The sequence below is a fragment of the Epinephelus moara genome, chromosome 10 (assembly GCF_006386435.1).
Source record: "Epinephelus moara isolate mb chromosome 10, YSFRI_EMoa_1.0, whole genome shotgun sequence".
Classification (NCBI taxonomy): Eukaryota; Metazoa; Chordata; class Actinopteri; order Perciformes; family Serranidae; genus Epinephelus; species Epinephelus moara.
In genome coordinates, this window is record NC_065515.1 from 14,162,516 (window position 1) to 14,187,892 (window position 25,377).

General features: G+C 42.5%; 2 protein-coding genes across 3 annotated transcripts in view; both read left to right on the plus strand.

Moving 5' to 3' along the window:
• Window positions 1-537: 537 nt before the first annotated feature.
• Window positions 538-16,033, plus strand: edem3 (ER degradation enhancer, mannosidase alpha-like 3). Its single transcript, XM_050054330.1, has 21 exons — window positions 538-1,864; window positions 1,971-2,016; window positions 2,436-2,536; window positions 2,771-2,810; window positions 3,161-3,273; window positions 3,451-3,604; window positions 4,476-4,610; window positions 6,401-6,506; window positions 6,825-6,922; window positions 7,190-7,315; window positions 7,416-7,499; window positions 7,756-7,839; window positions 8,206-8,330; window positions 10,015-10,186; window positions 10,271-10,416; window positions 10,523-10,667; window positions 11,100-11,291; window positions 11,574-11,739; window positions 12,952-13,137; window positions 13,545-13,592; window positions 14,707-16,033. Exons 1-21 carry the CDS (start codon window positions 1,776-1,778, stop codon window positions 15,084-15,086), a joined length of 2,736 nt encoding a protein of 911 aa, XP_049910287.1. The 5' UTR covers window positions 538-1,775; the 3' UTR covers window positions 15,087-16,033.
• Window positions 16,034-17,293: 1,260 nt separating this feature from the next.
• The window catches only part of zgc:92140 (uncharacterized protein LOC447854 homolog), a 37,830-nt gene continuing 29,746 nt past the window's right edge, over window positions 17,294-25,377 (plus strand). The window contains exon 1 of one of the 2 annotated variants that reach the window (XM_050055195.1): window positions 17,294-17,529. The gene's annotated coding sequence lies outside the window, so the exon portion shown is untranslated. Of the gene's footprint in view, window positions 17,530-17,899; window positions 18,059-25,377 lie in introns of those variants that run through there. The other variant, XM_050055196.1, reaches the window with a different exon arrangement.

A 25,377-nucleotide genomic window follows, 5' to 3' on the forward strand; every position in this document is an offset into this window, starting at 1 on the left:
ATGCTAAGATAACTGAAATTTGTCCCATTTTTAGCGCATGTAAGCTATGTCTAACAAGCTAATAATGGAAAAGGCGTTGCATTTCAGAATTGCGGGAATCCCCGTAAATAATTAACATAGCTTTGGAGTTGTTTATCGTTTTTAAAACAGCAAATACATTAAGATGTTCTGAATAAAGATTGAATTTCGTTATCACTCTCAAATATTACATTTGCGTGTGAGCAACGGGCGCTGAGAGTTATTTTTTCAGAGTTTTTATGATCAGCACGGAAAGGCAACACATGGCTTTATTTCCGAAACTTGGGCTTTCAGGTAACGCCTTTCATAACTTGTGTGACCCATTTAAAAGCCATTAAAACACTAGGTATCATTGGGTTTAGTTTATATTTCTTTATCAGTGGGGCTACAGCAATATGTAGAGCTACGTGTGCAAATCCCAGCGAAAGAGACGCGATTTGTTCCTCAGGTTGCAAAGACGGTGCTGCCTGACAAGCTAAACCGAGGGCAGAATGCTCCAGACTTTCAGGAAGCGGATGTTGTTGACGTTTTCATCGGAATAGCATCCGGTTTGTAAGACAGGCTAGCTTGGAGAAACAGAAGGGTACGGCGAAATTATCTACTTTACACCTCGAAGTACAGAAAAGATAGCTCGGCCGGGTCCGCTCCTCAACAATGGACGCGGTTTTTGTCGATTTGTCCCGTATTCTCGGTCTGTCTTTTGTCGCGAGCTCGGCTAGTTAGCACAGCCGGCTAACTGCCCAATTAAACACCGACAAGTGCTCGGCAGCTTGTCCGACTGCTTGACGAAGGAGAACTGTCAAGAGGAGGAAATAATTTACTAATATCTAAGAGGGTTTACCAGAGTGATGAGAGGAGCTGGTATGAACGGGATCTCCCGATGTCTGTTGGTTTGACTCCTGGTTAAATTGGCTGTAGATTGTGTGAAGTAATAGTTAACGTAACGTTAAGTGAGCGGTTTGTGGAGTGGGATTAGAAACACAGAAAACAAGACTGTTAATTCGGCCTTGCTTGTTTTTATTTGCAGTAGATGAAACATAATAATATGTCGTGATAACTGAGAAGGGTAGGAGTTTACTTGATCGCTGTTTTGTGACGATAAAAATAAGTAGCAGTGTTGTAATTATGTTATTGTAATCATAGTTAGATTACATGATTTGATTGAGTGGGTTTGCCTTAGGAAAGAGTTGAATGTAAAGTCAGTCCTTTACATGTCAACGTGTCACACCTGTGTACAGTAGGTCCGGGTGACAGCTTGGAAGAATAAACAGCTGTAACTCATAAACCTGCTCACAGGACTGGGAGCAACTTTGCACTACAATTAGCCTAATGCCTGGTACATCTCTATCAGTTACACCTCATAACTGGTTACTTGAAATAACATTCCTACAAATTATGTAATTACAGTTTTGGCTGTAGTTGCAAATATTATAGCACGCATTGTACATAGTCATCCTTTGACTTTTAGTAGTGTTTTTGGTGTTGAGTGGTGCTCAGAAACAGCTGGATAGTGCCATGATGCTCTCTGTACCTGCTGATGATTAAATGGTACATCTCAGACAAAGCCCCAAAGTGCTTTAACATGATCTCAGAGGTATAGCATTAATGGGATGGTGCAGATTTATGTTTCTTAGTTGTTTTGTTAGTTTGAGGTGTTTGGTTAGGGCAGTAGTAATGACAAGCTATTTGCTCTGTGACTGACTGTGAGCCAAACTGTAGTTGTATGTTTTTTGCTGCCATCTTTTCCACCCACCGCAATGCCGGCTGTACTGTTCTGCCTGATGCTGCTTGGAGCATTATGCAACCTCGGACAGGCCATGTCACGGGAGGAGAAGCACAGGTTAAGGTGAGTAGAGGACAAACAAACGGTGTCCTCGGGCGAGAAAAACAGTTTCTGCCCCCAACGCATGTTACACATGCTGACTTATGTCTGTGTTTTCCCCTCACTGAAGGAACCAAGTGATTGAGATGTTTGACCATGCATATCAGAATTATATGGTAAGTTAATAATCTTTACATGACCCCTTCACAGAAATAGGAGTTTCTAGTTGAAGTCTTTTAGATGCAGCTTTGATATATGAATTTATTCAGGACAATTGAGCAGCTTCTTAGGTGATCAGGACAGTTTTTCTTTTTGTATCCCTGCCCGTACTGGCTCATACTAGTGTAGAGTACAGAGTAACTATTGTAAAATAAGATGTGATCATTTTCTTCATCATGGTTAATTGTGGTACCATAATTTTTTATATCAGTCCCAACTGGCTTTTTGCAACTTCTTTCATGTTGGAAAATATAAAATATCATTTACATTTCAAGGTGACTGAGGCTTAATCAGACTGTGATGGCCTCCTAAAACATATATATGTAATAAAAGGTCAAATCGTGGTGTTTAAAGTGTGTTTGTGTATGTTTCCTAGGACCATGCATACCCAGCAGATGAGCTGATGCCCCTAACATGCAGAGGAAGAGTACGCGGGCTTGAACCCAGTCGAGGTGACGTTGACGACGCTCTGGGAAAGTGAGTAACGTACTGCCTTTGTTCGTTGAGATCTAACGCATTAATGGAGCAATTATGACGTAGGTCCACACACATATTACCACACCTGGTTGAGCACTTGCCCGAGGTGAAAGGTGGCAGCAGATTGTACTTATACATGCTGAAAAACCATTACTGTGTTGAATAATGTTGACATTAATTATCACAAGGGACAATCAACATCCTTGCTTAACAGTTTTTGTCTCCCACTGATAGGTTCTCTCTGACGCTGATAGACACGCTGGATACTCTGGTGGTAGGTACTGGTTTGTGTATTCTTCGTGTTTGGTTTTACTTTTTTTTTTTTGAAGCAGCATTTGTGTTAATAAGACAGAGCACATTGAAGGAATTGAGGACATTGGAGTAATGTGTTACGCGCACTGCACATAAAAATGATCCCATGTTTTTTCATTTCCTGTGTAAGCCCTAACAGAATGTAAAGCGAAATATCAATGTTACTACATTAAAAATTAACAAACCTTTATTAAATATTTCTGAGGTCAGTTATCTGAGGAGCATTACTGAGTCTTTTAGTCCACTTTTAAACTATGAAATGATCTATAATAACCCTGAATGTTGTAGTCATGCATTATTTCTTATTGCCAGCTCTTGAACAAGACGACAGAGTTTGAGGCTGCAGTGAGGAGAGTGCTGTCAGATGTGAGGCTGGACAATGACATCGTGGTGTCGGTCTTCGAAACCAACATTCGAGTTCTTGGGTGAGATTGGACTAGATTATTAAAACCTATTAATGGTTAAGAAATAAACTATGAATGTACTGTACAGCTTTTTCACGCAGCGAACAGAACAGCTCGCCAAAAAGACATTAGTGATAAGAAATCACTGGATCCTATTGTGCTTAATTCCTGAATTTTGTTTGTTGTGTGGGTGTTCAGAGGTCTGTTGGGAGGACACTCCATGGCTGTGATGCTAAAGGATGGAGGTCAGCACATGCAGTGGTACCAGGATGAGCTCCTGCACATGGCTAAAGACCTGGGCCTCCGACTACTGCCAGCCTTCAACACCAGCAGTGGCCTGCCTTATCCCAGGGTGAGACAGCTGCACACAGTCAGAAATACCTAAATTCAGCTCCTTGAAGGAATGATCATTTGTATGTCGGTTACTCACCCTGTGTTACGAGAAATTCAGAAAAAAACTCTTGTTTTCTCGTGTGCCCTCAAGGTGAAAAAAAGAATCTAGAACAGGCGAACATTTGTGATGAACTGAGTTCATAGGGGTCGGCGTTAAACAGCAGCAGAACTATATATCAAAGTTTCCTTTTACAACACATGCAGCATATTCCAAGTCTTGTTTATCCAGTTGTATGCTAGGTACTTCCCAAACCGTGCTGAAACCGTTATATTTAAAGCACATGGTCATAAACAGTTTCACACACAGATGAGTTGTGGAGATCTTTTGAACATAGGATAAAAAATGCTCTTCATGCTATATTGCACACATGCAGTTTTGTTTAGAGTATTGTTTTATGAAGACTGTCTGGACCGCAACTGGAAAAGAACCTACTGAGTTTCAGCCGTTTTTAGTGAGCAGAGTCAGTAATCAGTGATACATCTACTGAAGTAAATGGAATATTGTAATGTGTGTTGGAAAAAGAAACGTTCCTCTTAAATAAAATCCAGTTTTAACAACCTCTATACCAAATATATTTGATCATGTAAGTACAACAAACATAACTATTTGAGTCCATGGTGGCAATATGTCAGACTGACATTTGTAACCTCTCAGATCATAACTACAGATTTCCATTTTCCGCTTGACTGCTCGCAGCTGTCACAGCTTTCGAACGCAGATATTTTTGTGTCTGAATAGTTTTCATGCACAGTCTATTGCAAACCAAATGTGACTCTAAAAACAGATTCGGTGATGTGTTTGTTTTTCTTTCTCCTCTTCTGCTTGGCAGGTGAACTTGAAATATGGTGTCAGAGGTCCTGAGACAAGAACAGGCACAGAAACAGACACCTGCACTGCGTGCGCAGGAACCATCATCCTGGAGTTTGCTGCCTTAAGTCGCTTCACTGGTGATCCTGTTTTTGAGGTATCAGATTTACATCACATGATAAGATCCTCCAATGACCTCATTAACATGTTGTGATTTAGTGGAGCTTTTTGTAAAGCAGATTTCAAAAATGTTCATTCATCTTTTTGACCGCAACCATTTTAATTATCAACAATCATAATGTTAAGATGCATCCAGCATATCTAAAACAACAAAGTGGCTATTTAGAATAATATAATCTTTTGACTTAAAGTTCATAACGGAAGCTAATTATTTATCTGCAAAACTGGTCTGACACACAAAACTAAATTTGTGAGTCTACAGTGACGTCTCCAGTGCTGACCTACGTTATCACCACTGTCAACGAGCTGTTAAATATCAAGAATGCCATCAGCTATTCAGACAGACATGTGTTGTGTAACAGCCACACCTTACAAGTGGCAAGATTTCTTTACTTATTTGTAAGACGGTTACACGTTGTTATTTTGCAGACTTGGTTTTGTGAAACTAAAATCTGACAACACATGATGTGAAATTCAGTACAGGGTTCCCGCGCAGTTTGGAAGAGTGTGGAATTTGATTTAAACAATTTCCAGTAAGTTTAAGAAGGGAAAAAAGAAAAGAGAGTATGGGAAAGTTTGTGTTTCCAGACTATTGCTTCTAGTGTGCTTTTTTTTAAAATATAAAATTCTGAATTTCTAAAAATAAATTGATCATGCAAGCAGAGTGTTCATGGCATTTGGAGCAGGCAGCCAGTGCAGCCTAAATGTTTACCACTCTGGAGCCAGAGCAAGCTCAATGTCATCGAAAGCAATACAAGAAGTATGTCCTGCAACTGAACCCGCACTCCTATGCAAAGCTTCCTCTGGGGCTGTACAAACAGCTCTGCCCCCATGTGCCCTGTAACTGTACCAGATCCAGTTTAAAAAGAAAATGTGTCAATATCTTTTAATTACATATGTACATAGCATGACATATAACCTAAAACATTGAGGAGATATACAGTAATGTATTTATCAGAAAGTAAACAGAACATGTTTTATTCTGTAGGAGACCTTTATGGCTGTGTTCATTGTCGTTTCCATGGACACAGGGAATAAACAAGGCTCAGCAGATGTCGTGGAAATTACATTTTTCCCCTTTTTAACCAATTTGCATTTCTTATTTATAAAGAGGACTAAAAAAATATGGGGTGACAATTATTTAAAGGAAAATAATATGAGTATAGGTAGCAGCGGTTAGTTTACTTCCTCTTCAGGCAGACAACTTCAACTTGAACTCGTCTGGGTTTGGTTTTAATTGATTTATAATTGAGCTGCAGTACCTAACTACAATCTTCTGGCAACTTTTTGGCAACAGATGATAATGATATACATAGAATATAACATACATGTTGGATTTCACCTTAGTCTGGAAATGTGAGTCTGGGAAAGTATGGATTTTTGAAATGGAAAATGTTTAGGAACCCTCACAGTATCTGCCATGTATCACATATATTCAGTGAAATCTGATTCTCCTTTTGCTTGGTGATCAACCTGCCTCTTGCAGAAATAAATCCGAATTTTGTGTACTTTATAAAATTCATTTAAACAAATGATGAGGGGCAGGGACCCTGAAGCTGCAGCGGTATAGTGAAATATTTCAGAGTTTGATATTTTACCCTGTGCAATGATATCAGAGCCTTGGACCAGTTCACCTCCTGGCAACAGCAGACTGCTGATCAAGCACAGAGTCAATCACTGTAATCTTTCTAACAGCGGACAACTACTGCAGATTGATTTTTAACTGTTTAAAATCAATAATGCACCCTTCCTCACACACACGCGCAGGCCCACGCCCGGAGAGCCCTGGACTTTCTGTGGGAGAAGAGACAGAGAAACAGCAATCTGGTGGGAACCACGATCAACATCCACTCTGGAGAGTGGGTCCGCAGGGGTGAGAGGACCATGGGGGGGCTTAAGAGGGTGGGCAGTGTGACAAGACTGAGTGACAGGATGGTGGAGGCTGTGAAAGATGAGGAGGGTGGATGAAGTGTTGAGAGAAGTGGGAGTGGAGGGAGAGGGGCGGAGGCTGTGGCAGACACGGAGTGATGAGGAGACAAGGACATGAGAAAATTAAGTACAGGGGTACAATCTTTCTGTCTGGGTGAGAGAGGATTTGGTTGCACAGAGGATTTATGATTTAAAATAGAACATTTGTTTGTCATCTGATTTTTCGTGTCTCATCAAGTGATGTACGATTGTGTGTCCCCAGACAGCGGAGTGGGAGCGGGAATTGACTCATACTATGAATACCTGCTAAAGGCTTACATCCTCTTGGGAGATGACCTGTTTCTGCAGCGGTTCAATATTGTGAGGACACACACACACTTACACAGAGTAATTTGATGCCTCTCTGTCTGCATAATAGCATTTTGTCTCTGTGGCATCTCCAACATTAAGCAGTGTTATGCCTTCATTTCAGGATTTTGTTTAGTTCTCCAGCACAGACGTGAACAATAATTAAAATAATGCTCTTTGCAAGTCCTCAGGCTCCCTTTGGTCTATTTGTGTATATCACCGAGCACCATAAGACTGTTATTATGTCCTCAATCCTTCCACTCTGTATGTCCCATTTAGCACTATGCTTCCATAATGAAGTACATTAGTCAGCCTCCACTGCTGCTGGATGTCCACATCCACAAACCTCTGCTTCCTGCTCGCACGTGGATGGACTCTCTGCTAGCCTTCTTCCCTGGACTGCAGGTCAGATCAGATCATGTGAATTAAACCATTTACTCTTCTTGTATTAAATTGTGCTATTTCAGTAATATTGTACGTACTGTTCATGCTGTTCGTGTCCCAGGTGTTGAAGGGAGACATCCGTCCTGCCATCGAGACTCATGAGATGTTGTATCAAGTTACAAAGAAACACAACTTTCTCCCAGAGGTAATCTGTCTCTCTGTGTATCCAACCTGAATATCCACATCTTAGGCTTTAGCTGCTCCACAAAAAAATGACTTGGTGTCATTTGACCATGGAGTCAAGTGACCCCATATGGTTTGTGTTGCCAACCATAACTGTTTGGAAATGGACAAGCTTGCATTTCAGGCGGCACGGCTGCATTTTAGCTTCGTCTGTCTGTTCTAATTACAATGCTCTGGATGGCGCGTTGACCCCTTCGTCCTTCTCCGTTTCTCCCTAGGCCTTCACTACTGATTTCAGGGTACACTGGGCCCAACATCCCCTGAGGCCTGAGTTTGCAGAGAGCACCTATTTCCTTTACAAGGTAATTTATCAAGCAAGCCTGACATTATGCAGAAAGTTCTCCTTTCACTGCCACAGTACAGAGGTAAATGTCTGTTATCATGCACCAGGCTTTGTTAAATACTGTTACATGCAGTTACATCAGGACTCATCTGTAAAATTTCAAACACACTATCTCCATTTCTGCATTCATTAAGCAGCCTCCAGTACTTTGCCTTTGGCATTCTGGAGCCTTGTAAGAAATGTATTAAGGAACATAATATGATAAAACACTGTCTTAGAAGTGGAAGTTACATCTTTGTGTCCGACCAGATTTCACTGGAGCCTCCTTCATAGTAGATGTACTGTCCTCTGTTATGATCACAGTATTGCTCTCTCATCCTCCCAGGCCACAGGGGACCCTTATTACCTCGAGGCAGGTCGCACCATCCTGGACAACCTCAACCGCTTTGCTCGTGTTCCCTGCGGCTTCGCTGCAATGAAGGACGTGCGCACAGGGAGCCACGAGGACAGGTGAGAATATAAAGGCTCAGCATCTGTAAGATGATTCGTATAATGTTAGACTACTAAATGGCAACTTTAGACACCATTCACACATGCTTTATATACTGTACCCTCAGATTTACATACCATGAGATGATGGTGTGTAAAGCATTGTGTGAGCTGCTGAATGCAAAAGGATTAAAGGTCTACTACACAGGATCATCAGTAACTTTGTAAACATGCTTGCCAGCAAAAGTAAAAGCCGACACTAGATACGCTCTTGTTTGGCGCTTCACCTCGCTATATTTGCTTTTGTGTCAGTGCTGTGTCTCTTGAATGCCTGCTGCTTATAGTCTGGCAGCTGGTTGCTACCTTTTTATAAAGCCACAACCTCACCTGAGCACTGCGGGGGTACACGCCCACAAACGTCCCAAACAAGCAGAGGGCAGAGTCTCGGCAGAAAAATACGAGATATACGAGATGATTGAGAGGGATTACTTATTTATGAGTCTATACATTAATTTTTATTCCTGCATAGTATATCTTCAAATATTTAAAGATCACTAGATGCAAAACAACATACATGGAACATCTTTGAATGAGGCTAATATTGATATATACGAGTAAAATATACGATACTGTATATTAGCTGATATTTGTTTTTCTAACTTAAGATATAAGAAAAAGCAGCAAATTTAAACACTAAACTTTATTTGTAAAGATGACCTTAAAGGGACAGAACACCCCAAAATTTCCTCTTACCTGCAGTGCTATTTATCACTCTGATTTGCTTTGATGTGAGTTGCAGAGTGTTGCAGATATCAGCTGTCGAGATGTCTGCCTTCTCAAAAATATAATGGAACTAGACGGCACTCGGCTTCTGGTGCTCAAAGCGCCAAACAATACATTTGAAAAAACTCAACAGCAATGTCTGTTTCCAGAAATCATGACCTGGTTACTCAAGATAATCCACAGACCTTGTTGTGAGTGGTTTCGTACAGGAGCTATTTTCTTTCTACCATATCACCATGCAGATGTGAACATAATGGCGTCCTCCTTGGCTGAACTGTAATGTTAGCTAGCTCAGTGGTGCGAGGTGAGCTAGCAGTAGATGCACGCTTGTTTGGCGTAATGATACGGTTGGTGGGTGTAGTTCCTTAGAGAGAAAATAGCTCCTCCATGAAACTGCTCACAACAAGGTCTGTGGATTATCTTGAGTAACCAGGTTGTGATTTCTGGAAAGAGACGTAGCTGTTGAGTTTGTCAACTGTATTTTATGGTGCTTTGAGCACTACAAGCGGAGTGCCATCTAGTTTAATTATATTCAAGAAAATACAGACATTTCTATAGCTGATATCTCCAACACTCTGCAACTCACACCAAACAATCTAGACTGATGAATAGCACTACAGGTAAGAGGAAGAATATGTATTTTTGATTTTGGGGCCGACTCTCCTTTAAAAGGCACCACATTAATGTTGTTACATAGTGCCTTGTTGTTGGTACATCAATGTGTTACATTATGTATACGTTGGAAGTCTTCCAACCTATGCTGTTTGACATACAGTATTTACAATAAGCTGATAATGTGAACAAATATTGGCTTTCTGATAAATCTGGCTCTACTTCTCAAAGCCTTTCATGATTATCTCATAAATAAATCAGTAGTGTATGCACTGTGCTCCATAATCTTACACCTCTTCTCTGCTGACAGAATGGACTCATTCTTCCTCGCCGAGATGTTCAAATACCTCTTCCTGCTGTTTGCTGACACGGAGGACTTACCGTTTGACGTGGAGGACTACGTCTTCACAACCGAGGCCCACCTGCTGCCCCTGTCTCTCTCCACAGCCCCTCACTCTTCATCTATTCCTTCAAACAGAACTGTAATTAACATTATTCTAATATAATTATTTCTCATGAATTGATGAAAGCATTTAAAATTTCAAGTTCATCTCATGATATTTTAGTCAGAGGAGGAGCTGGATGACTCTAACTTCGACTGGACCTGCCCTAACACTCGCCTTCTGTTTCCTGACCCTGCCTTTCCTCGCAACCTGAGAGAACCAATCCGTAGTGCTGTGGACAAGAGCTGCCCCCGGCCTGCTCCTTACAGGTATGTACACGCACAGGTGTGACCAGGGTGTGTGTCTGCTCTTAGCATCTATTTTCCCTAACTACTATATCTCTTCCATATGTTTTTAAATTCTCCCTCCTCTCAGGGAGCCCGGCATGGGTCGTCCTCCCCTGAGGGCTCAGGACTTCATGGCAAACAACCCTGAACATCTGGAGCTGCTGAGGAGAATGGGAGTCAGTCTCATCCACCTGAAAGATGGCAGGGTGCAGCTGGTCCAGCATGCTACACAGGTAAACGGTTTAACAACAAGGATAAACATCTGTATCCTCTCGTTAGTGGCTGATTAAAAGACACAGAATCTAAGGCTGAAATAATTAAGGCTCTTAATTGCATGCGACTCCTCAGCTGTTTTGGTCTAATTACAAGCACTTTTCTAGCACATATGCAAAATACTGCAGTCATCAACAATCATCTGTAAAACATACAAGTAATGAGGAAAACTACCCAAAGTAAAGATAGTTATTTGTTAAATCGCACCATGTGTCAGCTTGTGAATTTAAACTGTTATTTGAATTTAAAACAGCAAAAGAACAGTGTGATATTGCCGCTGTTGTCAGAATTGGAGGCTATATCCTTCATCCCAACCCTACAAATCATGGTGTTCTTTCCATCGTGACTTCTTTTAAAACCCTCTCTCTTTTCCTCTCCTCGCCCACACCTAGGCGGTGAGTGCGGTAGCAGCGGAGGACGGCGTGCGCTTCATGCAGGAGATGATGGAGCTGTCCAGCCAGCAGCAGAAAGAGCAGCTGCCTCCAAGAGCCATTCAGATCGTCTCACATCCATTCTTTGGCAGGGTTGTGCTGACCGCCGGCCCAGCGCAGTTTGGCACAGACCTGTCCAAAAGTTCCACAGGGGTGAGGGGCTTTGTAGCTCTGCCAAGCTGCCAGGTTTCAAATGGGCACTTAACTCTGCGCCTGTTTGTTTTTCCAAAGAGAGCCACTCACTTTTCCCTGCTACTTTTAAGAGGGCACTTCCTCTCGTAGAATATTTTCCTAATTCAAACAGAAGAAAAGATGAGTGTGTGGTTTTAGCACCAGGAGAGAACATGTGGGATCAGACTGCAGCACTCTTAACGCCATATGTTAAAACAAGTTCCATTCTTTTGCAATAATGCCTGCCTCTTTCCTCTGGTGCAGGTACGAGGCTTTGTGACTGTGGCTGAACCCTACAGTGGCTGTACTGAGATCACCAATGCTGAGTACGTCCAGGGCCACATTGCTCTGCTTCAGAGGGGTCAGTGCATGTTTGCAGAGAAGGCCCGACACATCCAGAAGGCTGGCGCCATCGGAGGCATAGTCATCGGTGAGTGCGCGCAGCAAACCACACAAGACGGAAGATGACTGCTCAGTGACTAGATTAGGGCTCGATAAATGGATTATCTTGAAGACAGCCGGTCGAATAGGGTCCTGCACATTACATGATGACTGAATAATACAGCAGAAGTCAAGTTAGCTCAATAATAATAATCTGCGTCTATTTCTGGGCCCTTCTCAACTGTTGCTAATTCATTTACAAGACATAAACAGTGTATTACTACTGTGGCAACTAGTGAAATATTAATGTTTTCCTTGTTTAAGGACATAAATGATTAAAGGGAGAGTAGGGATCTTTTGAAGTGAGGTTTTATGAGGTACTTCCAATACAGTGTCAGTGAATTACTTACAATAGATGCCTGTCAGTGTGCCCCCAGTTTAGAGAAGCAAGGAAGCTAAGCAATTTGCTGCTGTGGACGCTACCTAAAAATTCAAAGTCAGTTTAAATGTACAATATATTTAGCATATTTTCGCTGCTTTACCTCACCATCAGACAGCCATCTCCTATGGGGAACTGAAGCCGTTATATCCCTTTCTTTAAAGCCAGACTCCATTGGGAAAAACAGTAATTTTAGCATTGCTAAATATAGGAGCTGCTGGTCTACCGCTGCCTCCATCAGGTATTTTGTTTGTGGTATTGTGTGATTTTGGCGTTTAAAAGGGTCAGTTCAGATTCACCAAAGTCCCACAATAACAGAAATAAACTGAACAATCGAGGCGGTGGTAGACCAGCAGCTCCCGTGTTCAGTGAGCCAAACTTACTATATTTTATTAATGGAGTCTGGTGGCTTTGATGAGAGCATAGATGGGGAAATGAAGCTGTTAATGGCGTCCTCTTTGAGACAGGCTGTCTGACAAAAAGTAAAGCTGGGAAAATAACGAAAATTGGCATACATTTAAACTGTTAAAGATTTTTTTTTTAGGTGGCTAAAATACGTAGTGCTGCTAACCCCATCCACAGCAGTGTGTTGCTTAACTTTCGCATCAGCACTCCTGCCTCTTCTTCAAACTGGGAGTGTGCCAGCACACATATACCGTATGTAATACACTGACTATAGATATAAATCCCACTTCAAAAATCTAAACTATCCCTTTAATGTCATATCAAAGTTGTTATCAGCTACTTTTCTTTCAATCACATGATCAAATAATTCTTTCAGCTCCTGTTTCTCACACTTATCTCATTTTTATCTCCCTCCAGATGACAACGAGGGCAGCAGCAGCGACACAGCTCCCCTCTTTCAGATGGCAGGGGACGGCCGCAGTACGGATGACATCACCTTGCCTCTCCTTTTCCTCTTCCACAAGGAAGGCAACATCCTGTTGGAGGCGCTGAAGGAGTACAGGGAGGTGGAGGTGCTGCTGAGCGACAAAGCCAGAGACAGAGGTGTGACATTACTCCCTCACACTGTACGCCTCCCTAAATGTTAGAACTCTTTGTTCCACTTATCGCTCCCGATAAGATCGATCACATCGGTGTACTTATCTCTCCCCACTGGCTGAGCCTCATTATGTGCCTGCCTTCATGAAATAAAGATGAGATGTAGGGATTCAGGCATTATTTGAAGTCTCAGAGATCATGACTCACTCCAAAGCCACCCACCGGCTGTGGTTATAATGGTGGATGGTGAAGTTTTACGCCCTTATCAATATTGCATCTTCATTCTTTTCCTCTTTTTCCTCATTTGCCAAATCCCTCTATTCCCCGTGGTGGACTGTAACAGTGCCTTTCCTCTCCTCTCTTTCTCGGTTTCTCTTTCTTTTTTTATAACTCTCTCTCCTTTGGATGAGCAGCAGCCATATTCAAAGGTAAACCTCTTCCTGGCAGCCTGATTGAGGGCAGTAAGTATTCTTTTTCCTTCTTTTCTTTGTCTGTTACCCTCAGTCTGCATCCTTTCCCCTTGCCTTTATCTCTTTCCCTCCTTTAAGTCATGCTTTCATCTCTCCATCCCTTCCTCTCACTCTGCCCTTTAACCACAGGATTTTGTGTGTTTGATAGAAAAGCTTAGTGCAGTCACAGTGTTGTCATTTCTGATTTTCCCCTTCAGAGCTTAGGACATGACAGGTCTTTATGTCTGTTTTGTCACTGGAGCAAACCATTAGTTACACATGGCAAGGCTCGACAGCGTGGCGGGGTATGACCCCGACCCAAGTCATGTAACAGTGTATTTACATGGTTTCTGGAAAACGTCATAATTTGTGCTTGGTGAGCTTCTCTTGATTTTATCTACATTTACTTTCATATATTCAGCTGTGTAAACAGGCTGTAGAATGGCAAGATTTTATGACTAATGCTAAGAAGCCTAAACAGAGACAGTTATCATTACAAGTAACCTGGCCGCAGATCCGGGATCAGCTGCATAACAGCACATTAGCAGCTGTTAGGGAACTGGCTACACGCTTCACAGATAATTGCCAAAACAGACACCTGACCACAAATCCTTTGATTTATGGCAAGTCTCTGTAACCACAGAGCCTCCAGGACACAATAATGACCAGATAGCTTACCTACTTAAATTATACAGCCTTGAAATCACAGCCATTGCCTTTTGTTCTTGCAGTATTCCCTCGACTGTGTAATAAAAAGCACAGACTTGCTCCTTAACATATACAATCTGATACAATCTGCAGTTAAAGACGCGGCTACAATTTTAGAAACAGGTCGTATTCTCTTTTTATTCTAACTAGATCTGTGCAGAAGTCACAGAATAACTTTTTGCCAGATTCTGTTTCTCAGTTGACTCTCAGTTTGGTTTAGCAGCAATGTGAGAGAGGTTTTATCCTGTGGGAAACATGACTCACCATCAGCATCATGCTGTTATAGTTGACAGCCTCGCGATGAAAATGGTTCTATTTTTGACTGAGAATGGCTGCCAGGGGGCATGTTGTATAGATTACCGGCTGAGGAGGAGGAAAAGAGGTTCGTGTGTGTCTCACGCCCCTGCTTTCTTTTCAGGTGTGGACGTGCAAGAAGCGGAGGAAGACTGCTTAACCGAGGCAACAACTCCCACCTCGTTTGAACCTGTTAGCCAATCGCAAATGAGCACGCTGGAGCAGGACGAATTGGCTCCTGAGGAGGTTACTCCATCACAGGAGGAAGTCAGTCCTGTAGATCAAGACACTAGTCCTGCAGAGGAGGTCAGGCCACCGGAAGAGGAAGCCAGTCCTGCGGGGGCAGAGGCCGATTTGGCACAGCCCAAAGAGGAGAGAGACTCTGAGAAGACAGAGGAGCCCGAGGGCGACACAGACTCAAGCAGCCAGTCAGTGGATGAACTGCTGGCTGATTGGCGGGAAGACTTGGAGGCTTTCCAGCAGATGGAGAAGGATGAGCTCTGACAGTCGTCGGGCATGTCGTGCCCTGTGACTGCGGTTGGATCCCACTGTGGAGAGAGAAACCTGGAGGGGACGCATCTTCACAAGTCTCCAGTGTCAATCTGGTGAACTCAGAGGAAGCTGGGGAGATGTCTGTCATGACCGTTAGTTCTCTTGCTCTCTGTGGATGGTTATCACGTGCCAAGGCAGCCCACATACTGTATCTCTGGACCATAAGGGAGTCCTGTTTAGCCTGGTAGTTCATGGATGAGAGACCAGGGTTCTTACCTCATGTTCTCATACAGTTTCAGTTAATCTGTCATAACGAAGCCTAATGAATGACATGGACCAGACTGTGTGTAAAACAGCGTCTCACTTCCACTCCAAATTACTTCTCTGTTCTTCTGTCTATGCATTTCTAAATCCTTTTTGCTCAAACGAATGCTGGTCCAACAACTACTAATTAAACCATCGACCAATTAGTTTTATTTTAAATGTGATGATTATTTGTGACGATACATTTACTGTCTTTGTGGTCCTGGGCCTAAATCATTATGTACACACTGATGTGAATTAAGGACTTAATTCACGTGGGGATCGGTGACATCGAATAAGCTGCAGGATCTTTTTATGGCTTTATGGTAGACAACCTCAACACCAAACTTGATCTCTCTGGAGGATATATGAAGTCATCTGTCAATGTAAATATGTAATTGTCGAGATATATTGACTGAAACAAATATAGCGCTGCTTTGCTCAGGTTCTGGTTCCCCCCACAAACCTCTGGACCACATCGGGTGGAGCAGACACACCCTCAGCAGCGGGATGGATTACACACGTATAAGCCGCCACAGGAGGGCGCTATGAGATCTGTCTGTCATGTTTTAGCTGCTGACTGATTGGAAGGAGCAGTAATAAGCCAATAAATTAACATGATGAAATTAAATAAAAATTAAGAGGGAAACTGGGAAGACTGGCTTGATTATTTGACTGTATGCTATTTTAACACTGAATGTTGTGTTCAGCTGTTTGCAGTTCATAAAAATGATGGAAAAGAGATTCATTTTCCTATTTGACTGTAAACATTACATGTTGTGCCACTGTAATGATGGAAAGCCTGCTCTAATAGAACATTTAACACATCATGTCTGAATTTTCAGAGGAAACTGTATGAAACATACACTTTCACAAGAAAGCGGAATATTTGAATGAAAGGTGCTGATTTTATTTTCTATAGACAGTGGGCGGACACCCACATAAAGTCAGTTGAGTCAACATGACATAAATCTCTGATTGGAAAATGCACCAAAGCATTTCTATAAAACTGATGACAGCAGTGTTGGGAGAAAGTGCTCATCTATTTATTTATTTAGTATTGTTTTTATTTGTTTTATTTATTCATTATTTTTTATTTTTTTTAAGTATCTTTTTATTCATTTATTTTTGAGTTTTAATTGTGATTTTCATTTGTTTTCTTTATTATTTTTTATTTATTTTTAAAATGCTGATATAATTTTATTTATGTTTATGTTTTCTTTCTTATTTTTTTTTTTATCTTTTTTTGTTTTAAGTACTGGTATCTTTTGTTTATTTATTTTTTAATTAATTGTTTTTTTTGTTTTTTCTTTATTTATTTTTCATTTATTTTATTTTTTATGTAATTTCATCTTCTCATTATTATTATTTTACTTATTTATTTTTTTAAGCACTTTTATCTTTTAACTAAGTTAAAATAGCAATATTAAGTTACAAGTAGGTTTCTGCATTAAAATTGCACTGAAACATAAAAATGAATACCAGCAAAATGTACTTTAAGTCTCAAAAGTAACAGTATTTGTTGGGCAGAGTGGCCACTTCCAGATAATTTAATTATATATATCATATTATTAGATATATTTTAACTACTAATACACTAACATACATCTGCATTTTAATGTTACATCTGGTCAAAGTGGAGCTGCTTTTCACTTAGTTTATAAAATAGCAAAAAATGAAATACTTAAGTAAAGTAATGTTAACTCCAAATTGTTCATAAGTACAGTAGCCTACCTGAGTAAATATATTAAGTTACTTTGCTTGATAGTGACACCAAAAATGGGGGCTTTTTATGAAGAAAAACATCTGCAAATAGACGTGTGTGTGTTTTTTGTTGTTGGGGTTCCTTCACTGGATTTTAAAAGGTAAATACTGGGAGTTCATGGTGGATCACTTTCGTTACTGAGGACCAAAATAAGCCAGCAGCTCAGGTCCAGCAGTGATTGGTGAGTTGGTGGGGCACTCCTCAGCAAGATGGCTGCATTGCTGCGCGCAATAGTGGCATCCTGGTGAAATGACGCAAGCCACAGTTTACGTTCAGTCCTCGAGGCTCTGAGCTCTCCGGTCTCCATAGCGCAGATCCCGCCCGACTCACAGCCCGGAAGACCGACCGGCTATCCTCCAGTGGACCGAGCGGAACCGGTTCATCTGAGTAAGTACCAGCGTCTATTACTTGTTAATCGTCTCCCAGAGGTGTCGTATATCCTCCAGCGCAAACCCCGCTCCTGCCTGTGGTTTCTTTCTCTCTTTACTCCTGTCTTTTGTTGTTGTTTCCTGAGTGTGTACACCGTGATTACCCGGCGCTGGTCTTTCCTGCACACTGGGCTTCGCATCTGTCGATGTTTTGTTGTCGCTGCAGCGCTTAACGCAGCTTTATCTCATCATTTCACGGGCGATAAAAGAAACGAGAGGGCTTCAAGTGAGGTGTGTATGTGTATGTGTGTGTGTGTGTGTGCATTTGTTCAGGGGGCTGGAGTGTGTGAGTGTGATCGCTCGGCTTGGACCAGCGTTGGCTCAGCGCATTTTGAAATTTTCCACACATCCTGGTGTGCTGTGCCACCCTGTCCGGCTGCTCCGTCTCCAAGGCCGTCTGCTGGGGACAGAGTACCCCACACAGGGAGGACAGACCTGGGCTGGCGGAGGAGGCAACACAGGCCGTTAACCTTTGTGGAAATGAAACTGTAAGTGTACACACACAGAGGTAGTTTGCACTCCCTCTGCCCACAACTCTGCCTCCCCCTGTAGGGAACAAAGCGCCTAGTGTCTCCCTGTAGCGCAGCTGGACACAGCTGCTGAACCAAGGACAGGACAGGACAGGACAGGACAGAGCTGTGTGGCCGGGCTCAGGGGCCACTGCTGCCGCTGCACAGCCTCACAGCACCCATTGCATGACAGGAGCAAACTGCCTCCTGTTGACCACCACACATGACCAGCAGGCTTTCTGGCACTGTTTATAGAAAGTCCTGGAGGCTGGTTGTTGCTCATTACCGCTGTGAGAAGACAAGAGCTGCTGGATAATAATAGGAAAGTCACAGCAGCCTGAATTAGATTTGATATACAGACTCATTTGCAGCTCATTAACTAAAACTCAGCCCGAGTCTGCTGCAAATGTATCCTCCCCCACTTCCTCAGACACTATTATACACATCACCAAAGGGACTCCATCACTGCCTTCCTGGCTGCTGCGTTCAAATGTGCCATATGGCCATTAGCTACTGTAGGTTTCCCTATGTGGTCAACACCAGACCATTACATCCGTGTGGTGGCTGTGCAGCACCCTGGTGTGAAAGTAGGTTGTTGCGGCCAGCATTATAGCATCACAGCATCCCGTCACCAGCAGCTTACATCAGGGTTATATAGGTTATGATCAAGTACCAGCAATCCAGTGAGTGGATGCTGCGAGTCCCCCTCCCTGCTTGATTTATCTGTCTGTCTTCATCCATCTGCCGCCCTCATCACAGAGCGTGGTGTGTGTGTGTGTGTTCATGAGTCGTTGCTCACATATGGCTTTTTGGTTCCGGTGGCTCGCAATAGAGACTGAAACCTCCTCCTCACTCTTCCTCTCTGTCTCTTTCTCCTCGGCAGGAGGATCTATTCTTAGTCCTCCTCCCGTCCTCCTCGTCCCCTCAATCATCATCACCAGCATATGCTTGTCCGGCCTGTCCACCTGTGGCCTCCTCACCTTGAGCTGATTAACAGCAGGTCGGGTGATTGCTTGGCCCCATGTTTGGGTCATGATGCAATGCCCGTGATGTCACTGTGTGAGGAGGTGGAGGGTTTCCATGGTAACCAGGATGTCTTCTCTGTCTGTCTCTGTGTGTGTGTGGGGGTGTGGGAAGGAGTTCCCATGACTGTCTCTTAACATCCAGTTTGTGTTTGCTTTGCGTGCATTGTGTGCTCTGAGCGGCAGTGCTTAGTGCTGTCAGGTGTGATGAGGTAGCTTATATTGCAGTGCAGAAAGCACAAGGCCAGCACAACATGATCCCTCTTGGTTCTGTGTGTCTGTCAGTGTGACTGAGGGGCGCGCTGGCCCATCGGTTCGTCTACCTGACTGGATGATCAGAGCTAAAGCAGCAAATGTTGCAGCAGAAAACCTAAAAACCACACGTGTGTCACTATCATCTGCTTTGCTGTTTCTGGTGTATATGTGTCTGCATTGTAGTCGACGTGCAGAGCTATTTCTGCCATTGGTCTGTCTTCTGACTGCTCGCCTTTTGAGTCAGCAGGGGTGGGTTGTGCAGCCTGCATGCATGCTCTGTGTGTTTGTGTCCATCCCATGATTAAGCAGTGTCTCTCTGTGTCCCTGACTGTGTTTACAGTGCAGTTTGTGTTCAGAGTCCAGTTGGGATGGGACGTAGAGACAAGGTCCAGCGCTGATTTCGCTTGGCAGTTAATTTTTTTTTCTTTTCTTATCTTTTCATTCTCAGTCCTGTGCTCACTCTGAAGTGCTGTGTGAATCTCTGCACAGTGTTTTCCCATCAGACAGAATGCATCTGTTTCCCATCTTCACCGTAGATAAAATGGTTTTTGATAGGATCTCTGCAGGCCCGCTCCTTAATGACAACTCCCCCCACTGTTGGACTGATGTGAGAAAAGAAATGGAGTGTTCAACCCTCAATAAAAGCCTATGTATTTAATATGAAGATGTGATGGGGAAAAAAAGAATAACAACAAATATACTTGTGTTGGGTCGTGGTTAAGTGTGGATTTAACTTCCAGCTCACACCCGGTTAGCATTTATTCTTCTGATTTGTGCACAAACACTGCATTACTTTATGTTATATTTAGATGTGACATTTAATGTGTCATTCTAGGTGCTTTTCTGCTTAAGTAGAAAACATGGCATGCCATTGCAGCAACCACTTATTACTTAAGTCACAATACAATATTTATTTTAAATATTTTATATCGCGATACTTTTCCCCCCTCTCCTACCAAATATGTACTTTTTTTTTTTTACGATTTTTTTTAGGCTTTTGTCTTTAATGGACAGGACAGTGTGAAATGGGGAGAGAGAGAGTGGGGGATGACATGCAGCAAAGGTCCAACCTCTATCCACTAAGCCACCGACGCCCCAAATATGCACAATTTTGACTTTGCTCAGTACCTCAACATTGATATTTATTGATGAAATAGCAATGATAGTGATCAATATTTATTCTAAACATCCAACACTACTACTGTTTAGGGCAGGGCAATTATTAGTATTGTTTATTGGTTTCCAGCTGAACCATAGCGCATAATGATCACTGATTGATGTCTTGATTAATTGTTTTGTTTGTGTAAAGCAGCAGAAAAGAGTGAAAAAGGCCCAGTTCCCAGATTCAAAGGTGACATGCCTATAAAGATGACTTGCTTTGTCCAACCAAAACCCAAAGGTGTTCTGTTTACAGTGACGTCTCACATCTGAGAAGCTGGAAACAGTTAATGTTGGCAAATTTTGCTTGGACAAATGATTTCATTTATCAAGTAGTAATTTCTATGAACTGATTCTACATGTGTATACAGAATCTGTAGGCAACAGGACACGATTTTATTGTCGGAAGAGTTATGGTTTCCATTTGTCGTAAGAGTAATGTTAACCAATCACATTTCAACAGCATGTGAACAATTCGTGTGGAGAGATGGAATGCATTGCACGAATTGCAATGTTGGAAGGAAGTCTTGATACAGATATCTGCTGCCTAGTACTGGCCCTCGCCCCCAAATGCTTATGGTCTTCAGACCTATAGCCAATGGGTTCAAAGACTGTCAAAATAGTTGCCGAATAATTTTTGTTCAGTTGACTAATTAAGTAATTGACTAATCGTTTCAGCTCAAATTCAAACATGTTCAATAACAATCCATCACAAAAAGTATCATATTTGACAGGAACCTGCAAATATTTTGGCATTTCTTGCTTGAAAATGCCTGAAATGATTGAACATTCATAGATATACTGTAGTTGCGGATTAATTGTCTGTAGTGTTGTGCCAAACTTAAACAGTTTTGAAAAACTGACCAAATGAGTGTTTGTTTTACACACATGAAGAGTTTGGTCGTGATGCACAACAGTTGTGTGCTACTTCGCCTTGACCCTTGTTTGTGATTTCGCATACGTGACAATAATAATTTCAGCCACATCACGCAGTTCAGCTTTTGTTGGCAGATTGTGAATGATAATAACCTCATGTTAGGTGTCATTAGTCTCTTGTACAGTTGATTAGAAACTGTTGAGTCTATTGAATAAAAGGTTTCCTGGCTGCGTCGTGTGTGTGTCACCGTGCAGGACAATGGATGTGGAAAAGCACTAGTTTGCATGTGAAAGCGTAACATTGAGGATGTATCACACCAGCCATGGTGAGACATGAAACACGGGCTCATCTGCGTCTCGTCGGTGAAGAGCTCGAGCAGGCAAACATTTCAATGTGTTTCATTCACACACACACACACACACACACAAACTGACATCCGAAACGGCTTTGCCAATTATCCTGCAGCATGCTTGCCAATTACGCAGAGATTGATATTTATTTTCTTCAGCTGTGGTAATTTCTAATTAATATTAATGCTGGTATTCTTTTATTTTGCCGGTTGTGGGTTGGTTTGTTAGCAATTCAGATGGATTTGGAGGAGAAAACATAAGCATGGTTGACCTTGTGTGGCTGCAGTGTTGGAGTAGGCCTACTCTATCTGCCATGTGCAGCTGTGTGATGGTAAATGTGACGAACAAGCACTTACGCACTCATACTAAACTTGAACACATAAAAGCAATGATGGTAAAAACAAACCACAATGCTGAGCACCTTTTTATGGGTATACCATCAGCAATTAGAAGCAGTCCTTTTACTTTGGAGGAACTGCAGCCAGGAGAGAAAGATGTGCTTTCTCTACAGAGCAGAGTAACTGTGAAGTCCAAAAATACACCTGTTAAATACATGTTAAGAATAGAACAAGATCTCAACTCAAAGGTTAGGCAAAGAACTTTGCAAAGTGCATGTAAAAAGAGTCAAACTTGGACAAAATTCACAGATTGAGCTGGCTTTAATGACCCACCTGATGCTGCTGCTGTGTTCTCTTTCTAACTAGTGTGTTTCATGTCGGCACAGGAGGAAGCCACTATATCACTAAAGCATTTCTTCAGTTACTTTCCCACCCTTTTGATCCTGCTCTTCACCCACCAACCACCTCGGGCTCTGACCTGGTTTTACCTCGGTCCCAAGTGGAAGCAGCAGAACAGAGTAGTGTCGGAGGGAATAAAACGGGCACGACTACTTGCTTTTTGCTCTTTCAGGGAATCCGTCTCGCTCTTGGGAAGCCAGTGGTACAAACGGCAGCCAGTAACAGGCCTCAGAGGAGACATTTTATCCCTGAGTCTGTTCTGTATGAGGTGGAACAATCCGTTTTTGTATGGCTTGGTTCTACCTGGACCACCTTCTGCTCTCACTCCTTTGTTTGATCCTTCTCTGCCTGTCTCTCTTGCTCTCCCTCTGTGGGCTACAGCGGTGAAAGGAAATGGTAAGAGCCATGCAGACCTCTCAATTTCAGCTCAACTGCTTTTTATGGGCCGGGAGTAAAAACATAGGCCTCTTGCCAATGTATATGTAACAACTTATCTAAAACCAGCTCTTATTTCTTCACCAGCGCATGCTTTAGCTATGCGCAATGTGTCTCTCATTGTCAGTCACGCGGCCAGGCTACGGTTTCACCCAACAGAACAGAGGAGCTCCTGTATCTACCTCCTTCTCCCTCCCTCTGTTTCTAAGCCCACCCCTCCCACTCTGACCGCTTGTCACCCTCATTACAACAGCAAGAAAGAGGAAAGAGTCGCTGCTCTCACAACAGCAGACAGCGAGAGAAAGGGAGAATGGAGATGTACACTTAAAGCAGCAGCACACCACTCTGAAGAAAACCTTTACTGTCCACCAGCCTGTGTGTGTGTGTGTGTGTGTTGGCACGACTTCCCAGGCTTGTCAGACTGATGGAGTGCTTAAACTGGGACAAGAGGAGAGGTGCAGCATTTGCTGCCTGGCTAGAGTAAATATTATGGCGCGTTGGCCCAGGAGTTGTACTGAAACTCTGCTCTGTCACAGAGCGAGGCAAAGAGACGCTGGACACACTGCAGCACACAGCAGAGATTCTCCAGCAGTGTGTCATGAAGCAACTTCAGGCACGACTTTTTTCTTTTGCTGTAAGAGTAAACATGATGTTAAATTTGTTAGGCCGGTCATTAGAGGGAAGTATATGCTGCAATACATACACTGACACATTGGATGTGTAGCAGTAGGAAAAGTAGAGGTGTAAATACTAAAATTAATGATGGCATGGTATGCATGCTGGCTCACTGTCACGACTTAAGGCCCAGACACGCCAAACTGACTTCAAAGAAATAGTTGCGAGGAAGGCCGACTGCTGCGTCGCCTCACGTCGTCTGTGTCTCGTCCAATAAGTTGCACTTGAGCACGATGTGGAGACTCCAGCCCACAGCCAACAACCACATGTTTTGTGCCTGCGTGAGAGCCAGCAGCCTGCAGTAGTCTCTATTCGTCATTCAGAAAGGGAAACTGTAAAATTCAAGATACTAGTTAGCCAGTTAGCACATTAACAACACATCAAAGCATTACCGTGCGCTAGCGAACAATAACACAAACAATTATTATTACAGGTTTGTTTTATTTGCGGTCCATTTTATTTTGCTTTCCTTACTTCTGTTTCTCTTCTCGTGCCCCGAGCTGAACTGCCAATCAGAGTGATTTCACTCATTGATGAGCTCTGCGTCTGTGATGCCGATTCAGCATGCTCAATCCGCCAAAAAGCAGGTGACAGGGGCTAACTAGTGCCAATGGTGCAGGACATGTCACCAAAACTAAGGCAACAGACGCTCACTGATGGCCTGACATTGACCAATGGCAGACCGTCTGCTTGGTGTGTTAGTGCCCTTACCAGGACACTACTTGTACTATGACAAGTCAAAATGTCTGCTGTAAAAATCATGGGCAAAGTACTTTAAGTTGTGCATCATTGTGATGAGGTGTCTTGATTTGTTGGATATCTAATTTACTGTATTAGCTGTCATTCCTGCCTGGTTATCTAATCCATACACAGTTTCTCAATTAAACGGTTACTAATTAATTTAAGAAAACATACTATATCATAATGTAATGAGAGGACAGACCATGATTGAGGATTGTATCCATATTGTACTCTCCTAAGTTGTCGCTACTCCAAGGTATGAATTTAAGACTATGTATAAAATATAAGCGTAAAACCAGTCAATGCAAACATTAACTTTAAACACAGGCTTTTATCATCACAAGAAATTTATATGGCAATATTGATATGCAGAAAAATATAATCATATGGTCAGTTTTTCTCAAATCCAGTGATAAAACCTGAAAAAATCAGGTAGTTCGTCACATTGTAAAAGCGCATTTTAAACATCCTGTGAATTAAACATCGCCATAAAGCCGTCCTGCTCATATTGCCAGCAGTTAATACACCCAGAGATATTAAAGTGGTATGTACCTCTGTATTATTGACATGGATCGTATTTCCGCAGCATTTTATACCTGAGGCGTGCCACCTCTCCTGAAAGAATAGACAGCCTGCACTAACATCATAAAACCTTTACACATTTTTATTAGATAAAACATTAACCTCAAGGGAAGAAGACGAGATGCACTATTTCACATTTCACTGTCTGATTTAATGAGGGCGAAGGAAATTGATCATGAGATGAGATGCGTCGTGATATGTGTGACTTGCGCACCACTATGGCTAGACATTTCTCTGGAGGAAAGCCAAGCACTAGCATATTGTAATGCACTGACCAGCTTATACAGAGCAGTGCAGACCAGCAGAGCGTGGCTTAGTAGTGCAGCATCATGATGAAGCAGAGGATGAATCTCTGCCCTGTCACAGGTGGCTACACAGAGAGACCTGCCCTGCAGCTCTGAGTCTCCCTGCGGCTCTGACCGTGGCTGAAGTCATCACTTCCCCCTCGCAGGCTTACCAGGAAGCT